Source organism: Marmota flaviventris, chromosome 18 (assembly GCF_047511675.1).
Source record: "Marmota flaviventris isolate mMarFla1 chromosome 18, mMarFla1.hap1, whole genome shotgun sequence".
Taxonomy (NCBI): Eukaryota; Metazoa; Chordata; class Mammalia; order Rodentia; family Sciuridae; genus Marmota; species Marmota flaviventris.
In genome coordinates, this window is record NC_092515.1 from 14,203,513 (window position 1) to 14,230,831 (window position 27,319).

The 27,319-nt window shown below is 46.2% G+C and overlaps 2 protein-coding genes and 1 non-coding gene across 4 annotated transcripts in view; 1 reads left to right on the plus strand and 2 right to left on the minus strand.

Moving 5' to 3' along the window:
• Nucleotides 1–18,734, minus strand: part of Supt5h (SPT5 homolog, DSIF elongation factor subunit) — a 28,785-nt gene extending 10,051 nt beyond the window's left edge. The window contains exons 1-12 of one of the 2 annotated variants that reach the window (XM_027941178.2): nucleotides 18,641–18,734; nucleotides 18,301–18,384; nucleotides 10,264–10,429; nucleotides 9,308–9,373; nucleotides 8,764–8,775; nucleotides 8,217–8,286; nucleotides 8,030–8,098; nucleotides 7,871–7,936; nucleotides 7,578–7,608; nucleotides 7,137–7,205; nucleotides 1,631–1,882; nucleotides 94–183 (exon numbers count right to left, since the gene is read on the minus strand). In XM_027941178.2, the coding sequence (XP_027796979.1) occupies nucleotides 94–183; nucleotides 1,631–1,882; nucleotides 7,137–7,205; nucleotides 7,578–7,608; nucleotides 7,871–7,936; nucleotides 8,030–8,098; nucleotides 8,217–8,286; nucleotides 8,764–8,775; nucleotides 9,308–9,373; nucleotides 10,264–10,429; nucleotides 18,301–18,375 (966 nt within the window). In that variant the 5' untranslated portion in view covers nucleotides 18,376–18,384; nucleotides 18,641–18,734. The remainder of the gene's footprint in view (nucleotides 1–93; nucleotides 184–1,630; nucleotides 1,883–7,136; nucleotides 7,206–7,577; nucleotides 7,609–7,870; nucleotides 7,937–8,029; nucleotides 8,099–8,216; nucleotides 8,287–8,763; nucleotides 8,776–9,307; nucleotides 9,374–10,263; nucleotides 10,430–18,300; nucleotides 18,385–18,640) is intronic. The other variant, XM_071604819.1, reaches the window with a different exon arrangement.
• Nucleotides 18,735–24,080: 5,346 nt separating this feature from the next.
• On the plus strand, nucleotides 24,081–27,085 carry Rps16 (ribosomal protein S16). The gene is made up of 5 exons (XM_027941480.2): nucleotides 24,081–24,191; nucleotides 24,327–24,428; nucleotides 26,538–26,634; nucleotides 26,743–26,790; nucleotides 26,882–27,085. Exons 1-5 carry the CDS (start codon nucleotides 24,144–24,146, stop codon nucleotides 27,025–27,027), a joined length of 441 nt encoding a protein of 146 aa, XP_027797281.1. The 5' UTR covers nucleotides 24,081–24,143; the 3' UTR covers nucleotides 27,028–27,085.
• On the minus strand, nucleotides 25,318–25,390 carry Trnae-cuc (transfer RNA glutamic acid (anticodon CUC)). The gene has a single exon. It is a non-coding gene; the product is annotated as a tRNA-Glu (tRNA).
• Nucleotides 27,086–27,319: the final 234 nt, after the last annotated feature.

Here is a 27,319-nt window from a genome sequence, read left to right on the forward strand (position 1 = left end):
AGAAAAAAGGGCCATGGGTGGAAAGGTGAGGGGGGAGATCTAGCCACCAGCAAGATCAAGTGTCCCCTCACCAGGCAGCACACCCCGCAGTACCAAGCTCATGCGGGCCTTGATGCGGTCATAGTCAATGCGTGGAATCATCTTCAAAGAGATGGTGTTCTGGCTGGGCTCCACGTAGTCCACCTGCACAGGGCAGAGGGGGGGGTCAGCAGGTCTGGTCCTGCCTCCCTGAACCCAGACACTGGAAGGGCAGGTACCAGCAAGGGGAAGAGAGTGATGGGGAAGAGATCAGACAACTGGCAACTCCCAGAAGCCCCTATCTAGCCTGCCTGCCTCTCCCAGGTCTGGAGCAGAACATCCACTGCCTGCCTGACATGCCCATTTGGATGTTTGGAAGGTCCCTAAAACACAGATGGTCACAGCTAAGCGACTGTTTTCCCCAACCTGCCCCTGTCCCAGCCATCTTCTACTTCATTCATCTGGTCAGGCTCACAACCTGGAATTTTACTGTTTATTTTGGTACCAGGAACTGAACACTGGGTGCTTCAGCACTAATACACACCTATAGCCCTTTTTATTTTATTTTTAATAACTTTATTTTATTTATTTATTTTTATGTGGCCTTGAGGATTAAACCCAGCGCCTTGCAAGCGCTGGGCGAGCGCTCTACTGCTGAGCCACAACCCTAGCCTCAAGAGCCCTTTTTATTTTTTGAGACAGGCTCTCAACAAGTTGCTGAGACCAGCCTTGAATTCGTGATTTTCCTGCCTCAGTCTCTTAAGTAGCTGGGATTATAGATGTGCCCCACCACACCTAGCCCTGGATTCATTCTTGATTCCTTCTTTCTTGCACAATTATATCCAATCTGTAAGCAAATCCTGTCAGCTCTGCCTTCAAAATCCTGACCTCTTCCCTTTTCTACAGCCTCAGTCCTGTCCCACAAGCACCTGCCACCTGGACTGTGGCAGACAGGGCCTCCTGGCAGGGCTCCCTGTTCCTGCTGTGTGGCCCCTTCAGCTCATTCCAGAGCTCCCTGGCATCAGCCCTACTGACCTTGTGTATTGTGGGATGTCATCAGCATCCATGACTTCTGTTTCCTAGATACTAGGGTCAATCTCTCCCCAGGTAACTAAAAAATATCTCCAGAAACTGCCAAATAGCTCCTGGGAGCAACAGCGCCCCAGCCTAAGAATATTGAACTAGTCTCAACAAAGTCAAAACGATTCTATTAAAACACAAATCAAACCATGTCCCTTACCACCTTCCCATCTTACTCCAAGTGAAGCCTAGGCCTACCCCTGACCGCCAGGCCTCAGCACCTCCCTGAGTGCATCTCTGCACTCCTACCCTCGCTCCCTCTGCTTCAGCCAGGGACCATCTTGAGTGCTACCCCTTCTGCCCACCACACTCTCTCCACAGCTCACTGCTCACCTCCTTCAGATCTTTACTCACACACCTTTGAAAGTGCCAAAGACGGCCACCTGAGTGCTCAGAACAGAACCGAGGGCTCTGATTCCCTCTAACCTAAGCAGGACTCTATATTCTCTGCACGCCAAATGGGGGTGGGAAGGACAAAGGACAGGAGAGGATAGATCAGAGAAGCCCCCTTGGCTGCCCCAACTCGCAGCACCTGAGCAATGTCATCCTTATAGATGCCTCGCTTGAGGCGGACCCAGGACTTCGGCTTCAGGTTGGCCACCTCCTTCACCACTTTGAGCACATCTGTCATCTCCTTAATGGGCACCATCTGTTGGTTCCAGTAGCCGAGCCTCAGGTTGCCCACACCCTCGATGGCCTGCTTCACATGGGTCTGCTTGTAGGCTTCCACGTAGATATAGCCCTTCACGTGCTCTGGTGCCACCACTGACTTGATCTGCAGGGGCTATAGGGAGCAGGTAGAAGTTGATGGTCAAGTACAATTGCCAGTGACAGTAATGACTACCACTCTACAGGCTCTCTTCTAGGAAACTAACCCCAGACTTGTGTTGGCACAATGTCATAGATACAAGGATATTCACTGCTATTATTTATTTTTAATAAATTTTAATTTTTGTTTTGGTGCTGGGAATAGAACTTAGGGCCTTCAAAGTTCTAATTAATTAATTTATTTTTGATACCAGGGATAAATCAGGGGTGCTTAACCACTAAGACACACCCCAAGTCCTTTTTATTTTGAGACAGGATCTTGCTAAGTTGCTGAGGCTGACTTTGAACTTCCGACTCTCCTGCCTCAGCCTCTTTAGTTGCTGGGATTACAGGTATGTGCCACTGTGCCCAGCATATTTTTGTATTATTTATTCATTCATTCACCCATCCATCCATTCATTTTTGCAGTACTAGTACTGAATCCAGTACTGATCACTGAGCTACATTCCCAACCCTGTTTGAAACAGGGTCTCACTAAATTGCCCAAGCTGGCCTTTAACCTGTGATCCTACTAACTCAGCCTCTTGAATAGCTGGAATTACAGGCACATGCCACCATACCTAGCTGTGCGATTTTCTGGGGGAGGGTGGGAGACTGGGGATTGAACCCAGGAGTGCTTTTAGCACTGAGCTATATCCCAAGCCCTTTTTATTTATATGTATATTTTTAAATTTTTGAGACAAGATCTTGCTTGCCAAATTGTCCAGACTAGCCTTAAACTTATGATCCTCCAGCTTCAGCATTCCAAGCTCCTGGGATAATAGGTATCATTACTATACCCGGCCTACCTATTTTTTAAACTTTCAGTTATTTTTTTTGTAGGACTATTGTTTAAAATTTTGAGATTTTATTTTTTGTAGTGCTGGGGATAGAACCCAGGACCTCATGCACCCTAGACAAGTACTTTACCACTGAGATGCTTTCCCAGCCCTAGAGTTACTTATTACAACAAATAACCAAGATTGGAAATTTTCATCTATTTATTTATTTATTTTTAAAGGCCATCTTTTTTTTTTTTTTTTTTTAAAGATAGAGAGAGGGAGGGAAGGAGAGAGAGAGAGAGAGAGAGAGAGAGAATTTTTTTAATATTTATTTTTTAGTTCTCGGCGGACACAACATCTTTGTTTTGTATGTGGTGCTGAGGATCGAACCTGGGCCGCACACATGCCAGGAGAGCGCACTACCGCTTGAGCCACATCCCCAGCCCTAAAGGCCATCTTTTTAAAAATATTTTTATTAGTTATTGATGGACCTTTATTTATTTATTTGTTTATATTTGGTGCTGAGAATTGAACCCAGGGCCTCACACATGCTAGGCAAGCGCTCTACCACTGGACCACAGCCCCAGCTTCAAGACTGGAAATTTCTAAAATGCCCCAAAAGATTGATTAAATTATAGCTTGGCCATACAATAAAATATAATATAGTACTTAAACAAACAAGGGACTGAGTACAGTGGCACACAATCCCAGCAATTTGGGAGGCTTAGTGAGGTAGGAGAATAGTAAGTTCAAGGCCAGCCTGGACAACTTAGCTAGACCCTGTCTCAAAATATTGAAAAAGGGTTGGGGTTATGGCTCAGTGGTAGAGCGCTTGCCTGGCATGTGTGAGGCCCTGTGTTTGATCCTCAGCACTGCATGTAAATAAATAAAATAAAAGATCCATTGACAACTAAAAAAAAAAAAAAAAAAATCTAAAAAAAGAGAGGGAATTAGGAATATAGCTCAGTGGTAGAACACTTGCCCAGCAAGTCTGAGGCCCTGGGTTCCATCCCTAGCACGCTCCCTGCCCCCGCACCAAATAAAACACTAAAGAACAAAACTAATGAAATCTGATATATGCTACAACATGGATAAACCTTGAAAATATTATGTAAAGGTAAGGAGGTGAGTCATAAAGAGATCACATATCATGTTATTCCATTTATATAAAATACCCTGAACTGTGTCAAATCCATAGAAACAGAAAATAGATTAATGGTTACCCAGGACTATGGAACAGGAAGTGACTACTAATGGGTATGGGTTATTTGGAGAAATGGCAATGTTCTGGAATTAAACAGTGTTCATGGTTGTGAACATACTGAGTATGCTGAAATATGTTAAAAGCCACAGAATTTTACAGTTTAAAAGAGTGAATTTTGGGGCTGGAGTTGTGGCTCAGTGGTAGAGCGTTTGTCTTGCATGTGTGAGGCCCTGGGTTCGATCCTCAGCACCATATAAAAATAATGATATTGTGTCCATATACCACTAAAAAATATTTAAAAAAAAAGAGTGAATTTTATGATGTATTAATTACATCTCATTTTTTAAAAAAGCAACTAGATTGCTTCAGCATTGGTTGTGATGGTGAAAAGTAGAAACCACCCAAGTGTTCAACAAAAGAGATTATTTAAGCAAGTCATGACCAAGATCCAGCCAATTGATTACAAAGCCTTACAAAGAGTGACACAGCTCTATTCAATATGATATGAAAAAATGTTCAAGAGACAGTGTTAGGTGAAAAACAAGATGTTCACTATGATAGCCCAAAAGCAGAATCATCCTATACATTACTGATAAGAAATTAAGTATATCAAAGATGTGTCCCTATCATGAAATCTACCCACTCAGAAAGAATAATGTAGAACTTTATACTAACATGCAAATCTTTTCTAAAACCCAATAGGGAAAGAAAAAACATGTCCCAACTGTCCAGTACTATTTAGAAAAGTTAAAACTTAGGGAAGAAGCCAGGCACAGTGGTGCATGCCTGTAATCCCAGTAGTTTAGGAAGCTGAGACAGAAGGATCACCAGAGTTCAAAGCCAGCCTCAGCAATGGGGAGGCCCTAAGCAACTTAGTGAGACCCTGTCTCTAAATAAAATAAAAAATAGAGTTGGGGATTTGGCTCAGTGGTTGAGTGCCTCCAGTACAAAAAAATACATATATGGGGCAAGAGGTCAGGTGTAACAGTTGAGGCCACTCCGCCCGAGTTCAATCCCCACTACCAAGAAAAAGAAAAAAAAAAAATGTGAGGGAAGAGGTCAGGCATATGGATCGCAAGTTCAAGGCCAGCCTCAGCAACTTAGTGAGGCCGTCTCAAAATAAAAAATAAAAAAGGGCTGAGGATGTGGCTCGGTAGCAAAGTGTCCCTGGGTTCAATTCCCAGCATCAAAATAAATAAATAATAAAAAATAAAAATCCAGATAAAGAAAACCTGTCCATTATTGAGATAGTGGGTAAATAAAGAACAGTCCATCTATACAATGGAAGCTCATGCAGACATTGAAAAAAACTTGTTTCCCGAGTGTGGAAAGACAGATATGACATTGATATGACAAGATATGGCATTGACATGACAGATATGACAAGTCTGGCTAATCAAGAATACAAACAATAATAAATGCCAAAGAGGATGTGGAAAAGAAGGAACACTTTTTTTTCTTTTTTTTGGTATTGGGGATTGAACTCAGGGGGAAGGACGAGAGGAGGGAAGGGAAAGTAGGGAATGATTCTGACCAAAATATATTGTTATATCGTGTGCATGTTTAGATGTGTAACAGGGACTCCCACCATTATGTAGAGCTATAATATACCAATGAAAAATATGGACAAAACCTCCCCAATTTTAGAAGATTAAAAAAATAAAACGGGGGCTGGGGTTGTGGCTCAGCAGTAAAGCGTTCACCTAGCACGTGCAAGGCCCTGGGTTCGATCCTCAGCACTACATAACAATAAGTAAATAAAATAAAGATATTTTTAAAATTAATTAATTAATTAATTTAATTAAATAAAACGGGCTGGCTATAGAATGACAAGGGTCTGGCTATAGAATGACAAGCATATAATACCATTCTGTTTACAGGGGGTAAAAAAAGACATGTACCTTTGAATATGCACAGAAGATGGACCAGAAAACGCAAGAGCCAATAGGAATTGCTTCTGAAAAATGGGACTTTGGGCTTTTATTACTTTGGACATTAAAAACAAAAACAAGTTGAGTTATCAGAGTCATAACTCAAATGAGGTGACTAGTATTTCAGCCCTGGATATGAGGTAGGAAGGTTTGAACATATTCCAAATCATAATTTGCAAATCATGTCCCTACTATCCAACAGTGATCACTTTAGCAGATCAAAGCAAGACTCAAGACTGAGTACAGTGGCACGTGGCTTATAATATCAGTGAGTCAGGAGGCTGAGCCAGGAAGATTACAAGTTTGAGGCCCCCACACCTTAGTAAAACCCTGTCTTAAAATTAAACATATAAAGACTGGGGGTGTAGCTCAGTGGTAAAGTGCTCCTGGGTTAAATCCGTAGTACCAAAAAAAAAAAAAAAAAAAAAAAAAGTTCCTTAGACTAACAGGAACACTACTAAGAAAACTATCCGCCAGCACACCTGCACTAGTTTCACGGATTTTGGAGGGCTGGTTCCAAATTGCCAAATGTGCACCTTTGTTAACAACTATGCTTACTGAAAACAAGCTGCAAGTTAAGCCCTGGCCAAGAGCTGGACATGTCCCAGGTCATTTAATCCTAACGATGCTAAAAGGCAAGCAAAAGGCCCAGGGATGCAAGAAGCTTAATCAAGTCACACAGATAGAAGTGGCAGGAGAGGATTCAGACCCTGGCAGTCTAACAAAAGATCTAGGTTCTCAAAGCATCACTTGCTGTCTGACGGGCCATGACATTACCGCTTGTTTTTCATGCTGTGAGTGAACATGGAAGGTGGAGCAAAGACCAGCTCTGGCACAGTGGCCACTGTACCCTCAGCATCACCCAGTGCAGGGACAAGCACTGAGAAAGGGCTCTGTGAGTATGTGGGGACTATGTGAATGAGACAAGGAGGGAATTTTCTGAACAAGCCCCAAGCCCCCAGGTCCCTCATGGACTTAGCCAAGCTACCCTGTCCTGTGACACCCTCTTCAACTGTAAGAGGATGACAGCTGCCCCACAGGGTTGATCACCAGGCAAAACTCAGTCTCTTGCAGAAGGCACAGGAAGCTAGCTGACAGACCTCCAAAGAATTACAGGGGCTGTGGGGTTTCATAAGAAATGCAAAGAACAAAGACAAAGCTCTGCAAGGTGCAGAAGAGCTCTCCAGTCATGCCGCAGTTCAACAGTAAACAGCTCTGCCTAAATCCAGGGACATTTGGTGCCCTTGAAACCTATAACATCCTTCTGAGTTTGGCCTGTCCCTCATCCCCAAGGCTCCTGACTACCCCACTTACCGTGTCTGTGAATTGGTAGGCAATGAACTTGCGCATCAGGGAGATGGCTGTGGCTCGCTCCTCCCCAATCTGGAAGAAGAGAGACAGATCTGGAAGAGCTGGGAAGACGGAGGGTAGAACATGGAAAAAGTGGGCAGGACAGCAACCAAAAGGGCAGTCAGTGGGGCAGAAAGATAAGCAGGAGAGAATGAGGAATGAGAAACAGAGAGGGATGGACATCAAGAAAGGCAGGGTAGGAGATGGGAAGGGGAGGAGGGAGGGAGTAAGGAGTGAATGGGGCGGGGAGGGTGGGGGCATGGGCACACACAGGAGAAGGATGGAGGAGTAGACAGAAGGATCAGGAAACCCACAGGCCGAGGAGACCCAGAACAGACACAAAGTCTCCCTGACAAGCAGTGTCTCCATTCTGACTTCCCCGAGTCCCAGAGCCAGTGCACGCACCTTACATTTGACTGTCCACAGATTGGGATCCCTAGGTGGCAGAGGGAAAAGGAAACCCTTTAGAGGAACTCTGTCCTCAACAAGAAACACAGAACTCACCACAGCCCTGCTTCTTCCCCCTCTCCAGGGTTCTCCCACTCTCTCATCTATACATAGAAGAGAGCTGCAACTGGCCCTCCCTTGCCTCCTGCCACTGCATCTGTCCCAACTTACTCCAGCAAGTGACCCATTGGGCACCATCACCCCATACCACATTCCCACTTCAGACTTTCTGTCTCATGCCAGCCCCTTACTTGACTCCTGGGAGCAGCTGCTGCTGGGTGATGTCATCTGAGAGCTCATCAGACCCTCCATACACCCTGGAGAGAGATGGGTGTCAGGGAGGAGGGGTGAAGATCTGTGAGGTCCTCCCTCTTCCCTCGTGGGGCCACCTCTCCCCACCCTGCCCTTACGTCTCTCCCACAGATGACTTGGCGTATTTCTTCATGTAATACTCGCCCAGTTCTTCTTCTCGCTGGTCCCTGGGGTCGAGGAGGAAAGCAAACATGAACTGAAGGCAAGGGAGGAGAGGGTGGGCTGATTTGCTCCCAAATTTCCCCAAGAGAGCCAGCCCCACCCCAGTTTCCCCTCCTTGCTCACCTCCACAGGTTTTGTAGGCGGCGGGCTCCCGAACGGTCTTCATCCAGGACAACATTATCAATATTGGAGGCTGGAAACAAATACGTAGACGGGGTAAGTGAGGGTGGAGAGCAGGGCCTGGAGCATGTGCTGGGGGCAAGGGAGCCAGAGCCTGACCTGGGGCAGGAAGACACCTCCTGAGGAAGCCCCAGCCCTCACCCGCTATGCTCTTTCTCATCATTTCACCCAAAGGCTTGGGGACAGGGCCCAGCTGTTGGGGCACACTGAACAGTCCCCCTCTCACAGCCACTGTCTAAACACACCCTGACTTCATCCCACACCTTGCATCTGTGCCACCCACAATGCTCAGTCACGTACAGAGATCCAACACACATTCCCAGATTAACCGGGGCTGGAGACCTAGCTCTAGAACTCCCTGATTTTGGACTCTACATGAGTCAAAGCCCCGAAGCCAGACAGGGTCAAGGGCTGAGGGCAAGATGCTGTCGGAAGGCAGAAACATCAGGCTATGGGAGAGGGTCACAAATCACACTTTCCAGGTTCTTACCTTCAATCTCTTCTACTTGGAGGAAGAGGAGGAGGTGGTGGTGGTGGTGGTGGTGGTGGTGGTGGTGGGCGAGGGCAGACAAAGTATGAGCCAAATTATAGCAGCAAAATCAACCAATGGGTTGGGGGAGGGGAAAGGAGGGACACGAGAAGGTTGAAAATCAAAAGTAAAGGCCAGGCACCAGGTGGTGGGAGAAGCCGGAATGTATGAGGCGCACAGAACGAAAATAACAGGGAACAGGGGGCACTGGCCCAGGAAGTGGGGGGTATCTTGCCCACCCAACAACCCACAGAAGGGATTCACTGGGGCCCTGGGGTCCCAGAGTCCTCTCCCCACAATCCCCACCACCCCATAATCCCAGCCCCCCACTCATGGGCCTAAAAGGAAAAGGGTGGGGAGCTGGTCTCTCTGGCAAGGACAGAAAGAAGCAAGGTGAAAAGGACAGGGGTCGGGGTGGTACAGGGCATGGGGTGGGAGAAGGCCTTGGAAGACCCTTTAGGACAGAGCCCTCCCACCGCCTCACAGAGGCAGGGCCCACACACACCTTTCTCCAGGATGTCTTCAGCTCCGTCCTCCCACTGGTCCTCATCCTCATACTCGTCGTCAACATCTGAAAGCGGAAGGCAAAATAGTCAGGGGGACAGTTGGGTCAAAGGTGACCTCATGACAACAGCTCTCAGGAATGAAGCATTTCCTCTAGAACATGGGTTCTAGGAATCTCCATTCTACAGAGCAGGACACTGGCTCTGAGAGGCCAGGCCACGCCGAGGAGCTGCTACAGGAGAGTCAGGTGCAACGCACAGACCCACCCGCCTAAATGTCCACCCTCTACCTCACCCACATATCCCCTTTAAAAAATAAAATCGGCAGGGTGTGGTGGCACATGCCTATAACCCTAGCTATTTGGGAGGCTGAGGCAGGAGAATCCCAAGTTTGAGACCAACCTCAGGAACTTAGCAAGACCCTGTCTCAAAATAAAACCTAAAAAGAGCTGGGGATGTAGCTCACTGGTAGAGCACGGGGGTTCAATCCCCAGTACCACAGAGGGGGGAATTTACACATACAAAAGATCAAAGTAAGCAAACAAAAAAGTCTCTTCTTCCTACCAAGGGAAAACTAATATATACAATTTTACTTTTATTGTTGGTGGTGCTAAGGATCAAACCCAGGGCCTGGTAAATGCTAAGCACATGCTATACCACTGAACTACACTTCTGGCCCCAAAATGTTTTAAAAGTATGTTCAGCGGGCTGGGGTTGTGGCTCCGCGTTAGAGCGCTCGCCTAGCACGTGCGAGGCCCTGGGTTCGATCCTCAGCACCACATAAAAATAAATACAAAAAAGATATTGTGTCCAACCACATACAACTAAAAACAACAAACAAACAAAAATAACCCCAAGAAATGGAGCTAAAGGTGTTCCCATGTCCTCATGTCTTTATGTCCCCAGGCAGGTTTGTTCAGTGGGCTCTGCTCAGTGCTTGCCGAGTCCCATGACATACCAGCTTCATCCAGAATGAAGCCACCATGGCGGGGTTTCTTGGGGGGGCGGTCATCATCTTCTTCTTCCTCCTCTTCATCATATTCCTCCTCCTCTTCTTCCTCCTCTTCCTCCTCCTGCTCCTCTTCCTTCTCACTGCCTGCTGCACTCCGCCGCTCTTCCTCTACCTGCAGGAGTCAGGTAGAATTGGGGTGCCAGGGTCTACCATCTCAAATCCAAAAATCAAGCTACCTCTCCCCAAAACCTGACCTTAGACCTGCCAGGCCAATCCTAGCCCCTCAGCCCTGCCTCTACATCCTCCCCCTCTGGCCAGGCCTTTGATTACCACCCTAACTCTGACAGCATCACCCAAGCTCCCAACCCACCCCTGGCAGCTGGCCCTCACTTTTCCCTCCCTAGAACCCCTGCTCATCCTCCACCTAGCCATCAAGAGCCACACACCAAGGATCAAAGCAAGCAAACAAAAAGTCTCCTCTTACTAGGCTAGAATATATAGTATGTATGTATGTATGTATTTATTTGGTGGTGCTAGGGTTGGAACCCAGGGATGAGGACTCAGTCCTTGGTCCTCATCTCTGTCCATCCTACAACCCCGGTGAGCTATCTTATCCAGACCTTGGCTGCGGTGAGCAGCTCTGACAATGACTCCAGGAGCTGTCTCTGGTACACACTACTCCCCAGCCTCGTGCTCACTAACCCAACACTAACTGCATGGACTTCTGGTGGACCTTACCTGTAGCCACCCCAACTGTACCTGGCACCACTAGCCACACCATCCCCAAGAATGACTCTCCTCCCTTGGCTCCCGCACATGGTGCAATCCCAGTTTGCTCTAACTGTGCTGCTCCTCTCACTCTGCTCACTCCCCACTCCCCATGGGCAGCTTTGAACACCAGGGGTCAGTCCAGGGCCCATCTGGCTTCTCTGTCCATGCCTTCCATTCCACATTCCCTCTCCTATCTCCCACTTTTTTTTTTCACAACTAGGGAGCACCCCGCATTCCAGTGCCTTTTCCATGCCTCCCAGCCTTCAAACACAGGAGGTCCCATACTGACCTCAGTGTCTTCTCTTAAACTTGGCCTCCTCTAGTTCCTCTCAAGCACCAGATCCTTGTCCTTTCTGCTGCCTGTAACTGTCATTTCTCCAGTCCATCCCTTTCCCTAACCCCACATCCTGACACCTAAGGCACCACACTATACTCCAGCCCTGGGTCCCTGCCCTGGATTCCTCCTGGTCTCTGGGCCTCTAATCCCTCTTCCCAAACCAGTCACAAAATTAACTCTTACAAAATACTAAACTATGTTTCCCAAACTTAATCTTTACTTCAATAAGTTTACAACTTCTCCTTTCATGACCATATCACTATTACAACCCACTTATTTAATATTTCCTTCAAATTCACTCACCTTTTTACTTTTTTTTTTTTTTTTTTGGCAGTATTGGGGATTAAACCAGGAACACTCTACCACTGAACTACATTGCCAGCCTTTTAAATTTTATTTTTCCCCCAAATTTTGAGACAGGATCTCACTTGGTTGCTCAGGCTGGCCTCAAACTTGTGATCCTCCTGCCTCAGTCTCCCAAACTGTTGGGATTACAGGTGTGCACCCTCTTGCCTGGCCCACTCACAATTGTAATTAAGTGAAATGTTTCTGGGCTGGGTATGTGGCTCAGTGAGACAGCATTTCTGTGAAGGACACACAAGGTCCTAGATATCACCATTAGCAAAAAAAAAAAAAAGAAAGAAAGATTTGTCCATGTTTTGAAATGTTTCATAATTAAAAGGTTTTTGAAAGCTTGTTTTAACTAGAAAGTAACCGTAAAGATAAAAGCCAAACAAAGTTGTTATTGTTGAGTCCAGCACATAGGGACTGCTACAGGCTCTAAGCCTAAGCCTGATAAACACACAGGCCAACAAATCTCAGAGGTGTTCAGGACGCAGCAGCGCCCAAATTAAACTTTTCCATGATTCCATCAAAAAGACAGAATATACAGCTGAAAAGGAAATTTCTCATTATGTGATTCAATACAGTTTAAGACCTAACCCTCATCCCACCTAAAAGAACCTCTCATCACTCCTGACCTGGAACACATTCTTCAATCTTGGGAAACTATGATCTAAAACATGGATCTGAGGTGACCTGGAAGCACACACCCTGCCCACTGCCTGACCTCTTCTTTCCCCACTAGGTCTCAGCTGCACTGAACACTTGTTCCTCTATCATTCAGGTTTGTTTGTTTTTTTCCTTTATTTTGGTGCTGGGGTCCAATCTCAGGTCCCTGTGCATGCTAATCAAACACTCTACCAGAGAGCTACACACAGAACCCCTATACAGGCTCTCTGCTCTAGCCATCATCCTTACCAGTACTCTGCATAAAAAGTTGTTCTCAGGCTAGGGATGGAGCCCAGTGATGGAATGCCTGCCTGTCATACAAGACCCTGGGTCAATTCCTAGCACTGTGAAAAATAAAACAGCTGGGCATGGTGGAATATGCCTGTAAACTCAGCAACTTGGGAAGCTTAGGCAGGAGGATCACAAGTTTGATGCCTGACTCAGTACCTCAGGGACACCTTTGCAACCAAGCAAGACTTTGTCTCAAATTAAAAAATACAAAGAGCAGGGCATGGTGTTGCATATCTATAATCCTAGCAACTGGGGAGGCTGATGCAGGAAGATTCCAAACTCAAGGTCAGCCTCAGCAATTCAGTGAGACCCTGCCTCAAAAATAATAAATGAGGGGCTGGGGATGTGGCTCAAGCGGTAGCACGCTTGCCTGGCATGTGCAGGGCGCTGGGTTCGATCCTCAGCACCACATAAAAATAAAATAAAGATATTGTGTCCGCCAAGAACTAAAAAATAAATATTGAAAAATTCTTTCTCTCTTTAAAAATAATAATAAATGAATAAAAATAAATAAATTTTTAAAAAGGGGGGGCAAGGGATGTAGCTCAGTGGTAAAGTGCTCTTAGGTTCAAACCCCAGTACCAAATAAATACAAAAATGAAATAAAAAGTTCTCTCCTCTATCTCCCACTTATACTTCAAACATTCCCTTTTCTGGCAGGAGATGTAGCTCAGTGGTAGAGCACTCGCCTAGCATGTATGATGCCCTGGATTCAATCCCCAGAAACACACACACACACACACACACACACACTCTCTCTCTCTCTCTCTCTCTCTCTCTCTCTCTCTCTCTCTCCCACACACACACCCTTTTCCAAGCAGCTGTCACTGCCTCCTCTCCCCTAGGAAAAGCCAGGAGCATCCTCTGGGCTTCCTCCATATAGCCCTGAACACTGTGAGCTCCCTGACACCAGGGCACAAGCTCTCTCAGGCACCACTGGTTCCCTCAGTATCACCCGGCCCACTGCTGGGCTGGGCACAGAAGACTGACACAGCTGAAAAGGAAGTTTCTCATTTTGTGATTCAATGTGGCTTAAGGTCTAACCCTCATCCCACCTAAAAGCACTTCTTATCACTCCTGACCTAGAACACATCCTATAATCTTGGGATGTGCTTAATACACAATGCCAGCTAACCAGCCCAAGGCGTTTTGCCCTCCCCCACTACCTCCCCGGCCCCAGACAGGGTATCACTATGTTACCCAGGCTGGCCTGAAGTTCCTAAACTCAAATAATCCTCTTGCCTCAGCATCCTGAGAGCAGTGCATGCGCCACTGTGCCTGGCTTAATCTCCATTTGAATGACCCAAGCTGTAAAGGACCACAGCCTGATTTGGAAGAATTCTGTCATCATTCCCCTTTGCTGGGCCCTACAGAAACCTTTTAACACACTTTTCATCCCTACCTGAGGTTAGAGCTCCCCATACTACATGTCTGTGTTACCTTAGGGCTCAACTACGCTCTTACGCAGTCCTCAACAGCACCTGTAGTAACTGCCTATAAAACTCCCCAGGATTCCCGGGCCCGGTGGCAGAGGCCTATAATCTCAGCGGGTCGGGAGGCTGAGGCACAAGAATTGCAAGTTCAAAGCCAGCCTCAGCAAAAGCGAGGTGCTAAGCAACTCAGTGAGACCCTGTCTCTAAGTAAAATACAAAATAGGGCTGGGGATGTGGCTCAGTGGTTGAGTGCCCCAGGTTCAATCCCCAGTACCAAAAAAAAAAAAAGCAAAAAAAACCCCAAAAAACTCCCTAGGACTGACAGCTCTATGAGGGCTCACCCCAAGAACTCCAGAAAACAAAATGAATTAACAGGTTTCTGGGGTTGTGGGTGGGAAGCCAGCTGATTCCCCAGCAGTGCTCATTATTTGCCTTCCTGGCATATCTACACAAAGAACCCTTTCGTTCTAGGCCTATGTCAACATCTGGCCATCTGAAAAGCCCATCCAGCCCTGTCTCTGGCAATGGGATAGGCCTCACATTGCCCTTCTGCCTCACTTGGAGACAGCAGACGAGCCCACAGGTGACTAAAGACCATAGTATGAGTAGAGAAGCAGGGGACCAAGGATAAAGGAGGAGGGGGACAGAAAGAGGAAGAACTGGGGAATGAAGTTGACCAAATTATACTGGGTGCATATATCAATATAGCACAGTGTGTCCCAATTTTATGTAAAACTATAATGTATCAACTAAAAAATGCACAAACAGAAGGAGACCAACAGAGCAGAAGGAGGGGATCAGAGAGGGGGAGGAGGGAAGGGCAGGGGTAGTACAGGGGACTAAAATGGAGCAAATCAGGTTATATACACTTATGAATACATCAAACTCCACTATTATGTATAACTACAAAACTCTAAAAATAATAAGTGGAGGGGAAAAAAATTCTATTATGTTGCTAGAAAGTGAGACTTGCACAGTGCAAAGCAGAACATCCCAGAAGAAAAAGGAACTAGGGATCATCCTGGTCTGATTATCACCAGGCTTTAACCACCAAGCAGTGACTTGAAGCCATGAGTCACAGGCCAAGGACCCAGTGCTACAGCTTGGTGCAAAGACCTTTCCTGTCATCCTTCCGCTAGCCCCACCCCTCCAAGGCATCCCAGCGCCTCCAACTCCTGGCTGGAAGCAGAAGAGGTCCTAAAAGGGACAAGAACTGACAATCAAATGCCTATAAAAGCCAGGTGCAGTAGCACACACCATAATTCCAGCTACTCAGGAAACAGAAGCAAGAAAATCAAAAGTTTGAGGCCAGCCTGGGCATCTTGGTGAGGGCTGGGGATACAGTTCAGGGGCAGAGTATCTGTCTAGCATGCACTAGACCCTGCGTTCAATCTCCAGTGCTACAAAAATAAATAAAACCTTTTTTGTTTAAAGTAAATTTAAGTCTTTGCACATCAAACAAGTCATCTAGCTAGGCTAAGTGGTCCATGCCTATATCCCAGAGACCCAGGAAATTGAGCAGGAGAACCACAAGTTTAAGGACTTAGCAAGGACTGGGTATATAGCTCAATTGGTAGAGTGCTTGCCTCACATGCACAAGGCCCTGGGTTGAATCCCCAGCACCCCCCGCCAAAAAAATTAAAATAATCAATATGCACAACTATAATGCACCAATTAAAAATGTGGAAAAAGGAGCTGGGGTTGTGACTCAGAGGTAGCGCACTTGCCTAGCATGTGTGAGGCACTGGGTTCGATTCTCAGCACCACGTACAAATAAATAAAATAAAGGTCCATCAACAACTAAAAAATATTAAAAAAAAAAAGTGGAAAAAAATTTTTTTAAATGAATATTAAGGGGCTGGGGTTGTAGCTCAGTAGGTAGAGTGTTTACCTAGCATGTGTGAGGCACTGGGTTCTATCCTTAGCACCACATACAAAAATAAAATACAAAATAGGGTTGGGGATGTGGTCGAGTGGCCCTGAGTTCAATCCCTGGTGCCAAAAAGTAAAATAAATTAAAATACACACACACACACACACACACAATATTAAGGGCTGGGCACAGTGGTGCAGGCCTGTAATCCTAGCGGCTCAGGAGGCTGAGACAGGAAAATCACAAGTTCAAAGTCAGCCTCAGCAAAAAGCTGCTAAGAAACTCAGTGTGACCCTGTCTCTAAATAAAATACAAAATAATGCTGGGGATGTGGCTCAGTGGTCGAGTACCCCTGAGTTCAATCCCTGGTACCAAAAAAATTAATAAATATTAAGGGTGTGGATGTACCTCAGTGGTAGACTCCCCCTTGGTCCAATCCCCCATACTGAAAGAAGGAAAAAAAACCTAGCTGGGCATGGTGGCACACGCCTGTAATCCCAATGACTCAGGAGGCTAGGGAGGAAGATCACAAATTTGACACCAGCCTCAGCAACTTACTAAGATCCTGTCTCAAAATAAAAAACAAAAATGACCCTGAGGATGTAGCTCAGTGGTAAAACATCCTGTGTTCAATGCCCAGTGCCAAAAAACAAAAACCAAACATACATCTCTAATCATCTTGTCATCTCTTTGTTCATTGGTTTTGACTCCTGTCTGCTAAATGTGAATTCCACAAAAGCAAAGATTTGTCTTGCTCTACTGTCTGCCTGACCTGGAAATGTACTAGAACACAGCAGTAGACACTCAGGCATTTGTTTATGTGTTCAACAATTAAAAAGAAAATAAATAAAAAATTAGTAGTTAAAAAAGAATACTTGAAATCAGAAATGTCCCAGACAATGTTTGGTCTGGGTTCCTAAAACAAAGACAGTCAACAGACCCAAAACCAGAGTGATTTTTTTCCAAAATCTAAGGACATTTCCCTCCTTTGCTTTTGGTTCCCTCTCAGTTAAGGCCAGATTCCTCACCATAGCCTTCAAGATTCTATATGCATATATACACGCACACTGCCTGTCTCTTGCTGTGAGATCTGATGTACCACCTGGAATCTGCTAGCAGGAAGGCCATTAGACCTTGGACAAGAACCATAAACTTAAAATAAAACTGTTTTCTTAATAATAATAAATCCTATGTGTCTTCTTCCTGTTACTTGTGTGTTACACTTGCTCTGATTCAGCCACACCAGACCCCTTATTCGTTACTCCTTGGATAGGGCAGACACATTCCCAACTTTGCATGTGATGATCTCTCTTACTGAAAATTCTTCCTCCAGATTTCCACAAGACTTACTCCCTCACCTCCAAGTCTTCCTTCAAATGTTACCCTCTCAGACTTATTCTGATCACCCTATTACAGTGCAAGCAGGACTTCCTATTTCCTTTCTCTCCTCTGCTTTTCTCCCAAGCACCTTCTAGTTTAACACAGGCAGAGTATTCTTTATCCAAAACACTTGGGACCAGAAAACTTCAAATTTTTTAAAATTTTGGAATATTTGCACATATATAAAAAGCTACATTGGGGATGTAATCCAAGGGTAAGCAGGAATTCATTTACATTATATATACTTTATACTCAGCAGCCTGAAATTTTATATAATATTTTTGTGGACTGATTTTTTTATTTCAATCTGTCACATGAAGTCAGGTATGGAATGTTCCACTTGTGGCATCATATTGGTATTAAAAAGTTTCAGATTTGGGGACTGGGGATATAGCTCAGTGGTAGAATAATTGCTTAGCATGTACAAGCCCTAGGGTTCAATCCCCAACACCACTCAGTGCCCCCCCCCCAAAAAAAAGAACAGGTTCAGATTTTGGAACATTTCGGATTTTCAGACTAGTGATATTCAATCTGTACGTAGTTTAATCATTTATGCTTATTTATATGGACGAACACACATTTACTTATTATTTATGCTTATTACCACTTAAAAATCTGTTTTGTTTACTGGTGTAGCCTAAGAGCAAAGAATTGTGCCTAGCAATGTAGGTACTACCAATACATTTTTGTGATGACGGGGCATAAAAACAACCAGGTCCTTTAGACACATCACCTGTTATCTCACTGCACCGGGCACACCCCAGGCCTCCAGAACCTCTCTCTCTGCTTGACGTCTACTTGCTTATTTTGCTATATCTGCCGACAATCTGGAAGCCCCCAGAAGCTGCAGTCGGTTCTGAGTGTCCCTGGGCTTCCAAATGTGCCTTTCTGCCCACCCCGCGTCCTATCCCCAGGGTAATACCTCCCCGAGCGCCCCAGCCACAGACCTCGGCCTCCTCGCCGTCACTGCTGCGCTCACTGTCCTCCTCCTCGGAGAAGTTGCTGTCTTCGCTGTCCGACATCTTCTGCTCCTGTAGGGAAAGACCCCCGGCCTCAGAGCATCCAAAATTCCCAAGCTCCACCCTCCGCCTCAGTTTCCCCGCTAGTTCTTTGGGAGAAGAAAAATCCCTTGGCGCACTTCCGGCAGCCTCGTTCTGGCAATCGGGAACCAGAGTGGGGAATGTCCCTATGCCACCTTCTAACACACCCCGAGTCTTCCCATCAGGTCTCTACAACTTTGCGATCTCCACCAGTCCTAAGGCCTACCACCTCTGAAGTCCCCCTTACCGCTTCGGTTCCACCTCCGCCTTCTGTACCAGCTGCTGTTCACACGACGCCTAGCTAGGACTGATGAATCCTCTCGCGATACCTACCCGTTGGCCTCGCCTAACGCGAGATTTCCGAGGCTGGCCCCGGGCGACGCACTTCCAGGTCGCCATCTTGAGAGTGACAGGATTATCTTAAGCAGAACGTGGAGCCGACATCTTGGGAGGGTCAAGAATGAGAGTTTTCCACGTCGGGATCCAACTTTGTGTAGCTCGAATTCGTATTTGAATTTAGTGATTGGCTTACTCATTATCTTATAGACCCTCTAAAACATCCCTACGAGATCGGTACTCCCATTTTACAGAAGCGGAAACATACTCAGAAAAATTAAATGAGAAGCAGCCGACTCAAGATTTCTCCCCAAGTTTGGGGGACCCTAAAGTTTCTGTTTTGCGTTACTGTGGATTGAACCCAATGGCGCTTTACCACTGAGCCACATCCCAGTCCTTTTTTTTTTTTTTTTTTTTTTTTTAATTTTGAGATAGGGTCTCGATAAATTGCCCAGGCTGATCTTGTGATCCTCTCGTTTCAACAGCCTAAGTCGCTAGGATCACAAGCGTGTTGTATTTGCGCTCAGATCCCTGATTTTCTTTGGGGTCTCCCAAAATTCATTTCAGCATTAATTTATGTAATAGTAATGACGCGTCAGCCTGATGGCAAAGAGGATAAGTACCGGGGAGAAATGTAAAATAACCAGATGGAGGATTTTTAAAACTCAGACGCTTTTGTAACACATGACTAAAATTTCTCACATAAGCAAGGTTCAAACACCTGGATTCAGTTGAGAAGAAAACTTTTTTTTTTTTTTTTTTTAAAGGCTCTGGGGATTGAGTCCAGGGCACAGTATATGCTGAGCAAGTGCTCTGCCCTTAAGCCACATCTTCACCCCACTCGCCTACCCCCGCCCTTGAGCCACATCCCAGCCCCCCGCCCCACTTTTTAAATATTTTTTTAGAAACAGGGTCTCACTGAGTTGCCAAGCATCTTGCTTTTGTTGAGCCTGGCTTTGAACTTGTGATCCTCTTGCCTCAAAGGAGCATCACCATACCCGCCCCCTACCCCTTTTTTTGAGATAGGATCTAGCTAAATTGCCCAGGTTGGCCTTGAATTTGCCATGCTCCTGCCTCAGTCTCCTGAATACCTGGAATTACACGTGTGTGCCAGCGCACCAAGTTTACATAACTTTGTTGTTGTTCTGTTTGCTTTATGTTTGTTTTGGGTACTGGGGATTGAAACCAGGAGCACTTTACCACTGAGCTACATCCCCAGCCCTTTTTATTTTTTGAGATAGGGTCTTCTTAAATGGATGAAATTGGTCTGAAACTTGACATCCTCATGCCTCAGCATGAAGAAACTGAGCCCAGAGAAGTTAAAGGGGCTTCTCACAGGCCACAAATCAGAAACCCTTTGCAAATTGGGCTCCAAATAATCCCCACCCTAATAACATTGTACCCTAGTGCAAATTAGAAAATTTTTTTTCTTCTGGACCTGTATGTAGTCCCATCTATTTGGGAGATCAAGGCAGAGGGATCACTCCAGCTCAGGAGTTCAAGACCAGTTTGAGCAACATAGACTCTGTCTCTTAAAAAAAAAAAAAAGAAAAAGAAAAGGAAAAAAAAAAAAGAAACAATAAAAGATACACTTCTTTAAGATAATTCTAAGTGATAAATTTATTAGAAGGAGATACTTTACTGCCATCTGCTGGAAGTGAACAAATATGCAGTCTACAATGTTCAAGAAGTAAATACTGTCCTCATAGATGTGGGATCCTTGTGCAGTGTACAACCCTCACATCCATAGATAGTGGCCCTGTCTACATCATAAGATTGATGTGAAGAGTAGATAAGCTAATACACTTAAAGCACATAGACCAGCAGCTGGCAGAGTAAGCACTATCTAAGTGTAGTTGTAACCACCACTATCATTATTTGTTATTATATATCAGTCACTGTTCTGGGTACTGCAGACAGCAGTGAATAAAATATATCTGTTAAGGTGGGGTCAGGAGCTTAACAGCTAGGACATCAGTTCTCCTTCCCCAGGCATGTATGCCCCGTCACAAAGCCCAGTGGATTCTCCCTAACTATCCAGTTTCAGGAAGGAGCGACTGAAGTACTCACCAAAAGATCATCTGGGGGTAAAAAGTGATTGGGGCTGGAAGACTGGAGTGGATGAGGAGAACTGCCTCTGAGCCTTCCCCTGCTAGCTTCACTGAAGCCACAGATATTCAAGGAATGTGCTCCAAGAGGCTAGGGAAGGTGGTGACCACAGAGGAGGAAGGCCCTGGACTGCCAAGCTCAGAGAGTAAGTCTGAGGATTACGCTTAGAGCCTGGGGAGTTTGAACACCCACTCCCATCCCATTTGGCCCCAAAGGTAGTAGAATTTGCATTTTATTTACTTTTTTAGTGCTGAGGATTGAACCCATGGGTGCTTTACCACTGAACCACATCCCCAGCTTTTTTTTGGAGACTGGGTCTCTTTAAGTTGCTTAGGGCCTAAATTGCTGAGGTTGGCCCTGAACCTGAACTCCTCCTGCCTCAGCCTCCCAAATCACTGGGATCACAGGTGTGCACCTCTGAGCCAGGTTACATTGTTTTTGAGATAGGATCTTGCTAAATTGTTTAGGGATTTCCCTAAACTGCTGGGGCTGGCTTTGAACTGGTGATTGATTCTCCTGTTTCAGCCTCCTGAGTCCTTTTTTTTTTTTTTTGGTACCAGGGATTGAACCCATGGATGCCTCACCACTGAGCCATATCCCAGCTCTTTTTTAGATTTTATTTAGAGACAGGGTCTTGCTGAGTTGCTAAGTACCTCGCTAATCTGCTGAGGCTGGCTTTGAACTCTTGAACCTCCTGCCTCAGCCTCCTGAGCTGCTGGGATTACAAGTGCGCCACCACTTCTGGCTCAGAGTGTACATTCTGTGGTCTGTGCCGTTATTGGAAAACACCTGTGCTGCACCTTATTTTTGTTTGCAGATACACATTGGGGCTCTGCTCTTGTTTTTTATATTTGTCTTAAGTAGTGGAGAATCTTCATGCCTGCCTGTATTTCTCTCTTTCTCTGAGGATTGGCTTATTTCTGAATTTCAGCTTCTGGGCTGGTACTTTCTGGATCCATCTCTGACTGACTCAATTTTTCTCCTTCTCTCCTTTGGTTCCTTCATCTTTTTTCTCTACATTTGTTTCTCTCTCTCTCTCTCTCTGTTTTTGGCACTGGGGATTGAACTCAAAGGCACTTAACCACTGAGCTACATCCCCACCCCTTTTATTTTTTATTTATTTACCTATTTTTATGTGGTGCTGAGAATTGAATCCAGTGCCTCACACATGCTAGGCAAGCAAGTGCTCTACCACTGAGCCATTATATTTTATTTTTATTTTTTAAAATATTTTTTCAGTTGCAGGTGGACACAATACCTTTATTTTATTTATTTATATATGGTGCTGAGGATTGAACCTGGTGCCTCATATATGCTAGGTGAGTGCTCTATGCTGAGCCACAACCCCAGTGCCCCCATTATTTTTTATTTTGAGACAAGATCTCACTAAGTTGCGCAGGGCTTCACAAAGTGCTGAGTCTGGCTTTGAATTTGCAATCCTCCTGCCTCAATCTCCCAAGTTACTGGGATTACTACAGGAATGTGCCAGCACACCTATTTTTTTTTTTTTCAGTGTTGTGGGTTCAAACCCAGGTTTTTGTGCATGCTAGGCAAGCACTGACTATGACCCCAAGCCCCTGAGTCTGCTTTTCTCTTGTACTGTCTCTGTCTTGTTTGTCCCTCCAGGAATGTCTCTGGTGCTCTCTTTCTTCCTCTTTGCAGCCCCTCTCCCTCTCATCCTTTAAGAGAAATACTCTGTAAATTCCATCCCCAGCACCTCACACACACACACACACACACACACACACAAAGACTCTGGGCTGGAGAATCTCACTCTGGGCCAGCCCTGCTCTCCAGACTTCACCAACTCCACCCTCTGTGGCAAGGTAAGCCAATGCTCCTTTGAACCTTGGACACCAGACCCTGCACTGCCAGAGAAACTGAGGCAACTGAGAGCTCCCTCTATCCCTTTGCAGATTCAGGGCCAACCTCAGCAATTTAGGCCCTGAGCAACTTAAAGAGACCCACTCTCCAAAAAAAGAGTTGGGGATGTGGCTCAGTGGTAAAGCATCCATGGATTCAATCCTCAGCACTAAAAAATAAATAATAGGGGTAAGTCTGTGTGGGAGGGAGGAGACAACCAATCCTGGGGTTTCTCAGATGGACTGATGATGGAGAATTCTGTGAGGTCAGGGCTGATTTTGGGGAGTAAAGGGATTACATGGGGAATTTTAGAGAAAGGGAGATTCTAGAGATCCTGAATAGGGGCATTATATGGGGAAAAATTCTCAGGGGAAACAACTGTTGGGGAAAGGAGTCTCCAAAGGGTTAGAAATTCTGGAGAAGGCTGGGCATAATAACACACATGTGTAATTCGAGCGACTCAAGGGTGAGGCAGTCTCAGCCAGCCTCATCAACTTAGTAAAGCCCTAAGCAATTTAGCGAAGCCCTATGCAACTTAGGGAGAACTTTAGAATTTAAAAAATAAACAAACAGGGCTGGGGATACAGCTCAGTGGTAAAGCATCCTGAGTGCAATCCCTAGTGCCAAATAATTAAATAAACAAAAAGAAAAACAATTCTGGGGAAAGGTAGATTTGAGGAGGGGACTCAAGAGATTTTGTAAACGGGGATTCTGGGGCAAGTATCCTGGGAAAAGTGGGTTCTCCTAGGAAAGGGAGTTTCTGGAGGGGGGACTCTGGGAAGAATGACTGCTGGGAAGAGGGCCCGGAGTGGAGGGAGACTGGGGAAAAGAGAAGTCCAAGGTGAGGGTTCTCAAGAGGGATTTGAAAGTGAACCTCTTAAAAGGCTTCTGGGAAGTCTGGGTTCCGGGAAGAGGAGATTCTGGAAGGAAAGAAGTTCTGGTCAAAGTCGGGTTCTGGTGGAGTGACCCCTGACGTGGGGTTCTGGGAGAGAACTCTCAAAGAAGGTGGGTTCTGGGGCTAAGATTCTGGGAATCCAGCTTGATTTCTCGTACAGGACTCCAGGGAAGACTGATGGGGAGGGGGGATGGAACATTGCCGGTGGTGGGAGAGTAACAGAAACAGAGAGGGGCGGAGGGAGACCGAGAACTGACGCAAACTCATCACTCTCCCTCTAGGCTTCTCGCTCTGCAGGCTACGCTCCCCGGCCCCGCCTCTTCCACCTCTCAGGCTCCGCCTTCCCCTTGCTGTGAGGAGGCTGGGTATCCCGCAACTTTTCAGAGGCCCCGCCCCCGGCTTGACGTCAGCCGTAAAGCTTCCAACTGTCGCGACGTGGCGTTTAGAGCGCCTGCGCAGACCCTGAAAAGTGGCTTGGGTGACCCCCATGCTTCCCTTTTCCGGTTGCAGCGCCGCGCGGTGAGGACTGCTCTCTACGCTCGCAGCCATGCCGGCCAAGGGTCCACTTCAGTCCGTACAAGTCTTCGGACGCAAGGTAGGCTAGGCGCTGGGTGGGTGGGGTCAGGGGAGGCCCGGGTCTGTGAGAGGCCAGTTGGGCAGGGGTTGGGGTCTCCTTGGGAGCCAGGACCGAAAGCTCATACGGCCGATCTGGCTCCCTCGTTTTCCACAGAAGACGGCCACAGCCGTGGCTCACTGCAAACGGGGCAACGGCCTTATCAAGGTGAATGGGCGTCCGCTGGAGATGATCGAGCCGCGCACGCTGCAATACAAGGTACTGGGATCGGGGATGGGCGTCGAGTGGAGGGGTCCATTTTGGAGACGGAGATGTTACCGATCTTGGAAGCGGAGTGAGCTAGCATTGTTAGTGCAAGATTTAGGCACTGAGTTTGGGGCATAAAAATGGGATACTTATTAATAGAGCCGGGCTTGGGTTTAGAAGATGTAAAAGCAGAGTTTGGAAAGTGAAAACGTGGGTGTAGAAGGTCCAGGGAGTGCTTTGTAAACTGGGATATTTTTCCAGGAGGCATCAGGAATACCAGAGTTTATGCGTCCTGGTTGTATGTTTTCCTTCCTTAGAAAATCTAAGGAAGGGTCAGTGTTTTGTATCTGATAAATCTCAAGTGTCTGAAGTAAGGTTTGGACGTAATACAATAGGTATTAAGAACAGAAACCGAATTGGGGTGTGTTTAAATGCTCCGTGGTGAAAGGGGTTCTTCCACTCCCTATTTAGAATTTTTGGGGCGGGCTCAGAAAGGAAAGTAATCTGAGCCTAGTGTCTAGTTATTTTACTTGAGGCAAGTTAGTAGATTTTCTCTGCCTTGGGCTCATTTTCAGAAAAATGGATAACTTCTATTTTTAAGGATAGTGAGGTCAAAATAAGATTCTCTGAGTAAGTTTTCTGGCATGTATGGAAGATGTGTTCCTTTCTTCTTTAAGGTCAATTACTTTTAAAAGGAAGGAACATCTACATTGAATGGTGTCTGAGATTCATTTGTATAGCTGTTATCGAATATTGTAGGTTTTTTCCCCCTATGTACTGGGGATTGAACTCAGGGGTACTCAAATACTGAGCCACATCCCCAGCCCCATTTTGTATTTTTTTATTTAGAGACAGGGTCTCAGTGAGTTGATGAGTGCCTCGCTTTTTTTTCCTTTCTTTTTGGTGGTGCTGGGGATTGAACCCAGGACCTTATGCATGAGAGGCAAGCACTCTACCAACTGAGCTATATCCCCAGCCCCCTAGTGCCTAGCTTTTGTTGAGCCTGACTTTGAACTCAGCCTCTGGAGCTGCTGGGATTACAGGCATGCGCCACTGTGCCTGGCTGAATATTGTAGTTGATTGTTGGCTGTTGGTTTGTTTGAAGGATTTGTCTGTACCCTTATTGAATTTGGGGGACAGAGTAGTAACTCAGTAACTCCTTCATGGAGCTCCCAGACTAGTGGGGAAGATAGGCTGGACCACTGTCCAAAGTGGTCAGAGCTGGAATGTGGAGCCCAGAGAAGGCTTGGGAAGGGGTGGAAGGAAGAGACCCAAGTAGGTAAAACAAACAGAATAAAAAGTGTCTAGCTGGGCCAAGGCACATACCTGTAATCCCAGCAACTTGGAAGCCTAAGGCAGGAGGATCACAAGTTTAAGGCCAACCTCAGCAACTTTGTAAGAGCCTGTCTCAGAATTAAAAGGACTGGGGCTGTGGCTCAGTGGTACCCCTTGGTTCAATCTCTGCTGAATCTGTGAAGTCACCAGCTGAGGGAAAAGAACACAAATACAAACAAAAGTGTATAAATAGGCACTGGTGAAAACACCTACTAGAGTTGGGAAAGGAAGAATGTGGCAGAGTTCGCAGTGTAGTTGTAACTTCTTTGGAAATTGAGAATTCAGAAAAGCTACCTAAGTAGCTCTAGAAAGGTTTTCCATGATTGGAAAACAGCCCTGGTAGTTGCCATAGAATGCTTCTTACTGTTCAGTATTCTAGGAACTCATCTTAAAGCGGGGATATCCGAGGTCCAGAGAGGGACACACAAAGGAAGGAGCTCAGATCAGTTTGCCTTTTCCTGTTTGTTGCAATTGTGTTAGTATTCTTTTGGTTTATTTATTTATTTTTATGTGGTGCTGGGGATCGAACCCAGTGCCCCACGCATGCTAGGCAAACGCTCTACCACTGAGCCACAACCCCAGCCCTTGTGTTAGTCTTCTATCTGGCCTTTTTGAATCTTTCCTTCTGGCTGTATACAGAGGCCTTTGGTGACAACTGGATCTCCTTCCAGTAGTACTTTGAGGCTGGTGGTGGCAGAAGTAGGGAGAGAATGAATGCTCGGTGAGGTGGCTAAGGTGCTGAAGTTGTAACTTAAAAGCCCTGTTCATTTCCCCCTATTTCTCTAGTTACTGGAACCCGTTCTGCTTCTGGGCAAGGAGCGGTTTGCTGGCGTGGACATCCGGGTCCGTGTGAAGGGTGGTGGTCATGTGGCCCAGATTTATGGTGAGTCTCAGGATCTGGACACATGGGTATGAGGTGGCCCTGGTAGCAAGGCCCTAGTCTTGGGCCTTCACATGCTCACATACCTTTTTCTGTGTCTCTTCCTTACAGCTATCCGCCAGTCAATTTCCAAAGCCCTGGTGGCCTATTACCAGAAATGTGAGTGAGAGAGGGTCCTTCTTAGTCAGGGTGGGTGTTTGGGGACCAAATTCAGGACTTTCTAAATTTCCACACTCTTTAATCTCCTCAGATGTAGATGAGGCTTCTAAGAAGGAGATCAAAGACATCCTCATCCAGTATGACCGGACCCTGCTGGTCGCTGACCCCCGTCGCTGCGAGTCCAAAAAGTTTGGAGGTCCTGGTGCTCGTGCTCGCTACCAGAAGTCCTACCGATAAGCCCATCATGGAGATGAGAGCTCACCTTTGTAATAAAACAGTGTGGGATATTAAGGGCCCAAGGACTACTGTGGTCTTCTGTGGTAGTGAGTCTTAGAAGTGATTGCTCTGGGGTTGGTGTTTATGGGTGGAGGTGCCAGGTTGGCGCAGGCAGGATGTTTCCCCACACCTCCTGTAGACTTCAGCATACTAGCACAGCTGAGGTGGCAGTGGTTCTGTAGGGTTAGGAGGGTTGGTTAGGTTCTGTAGTGGCTGTAGGGTTAGGAGGCATGTGGGTTTGGTGGTGGGTTTT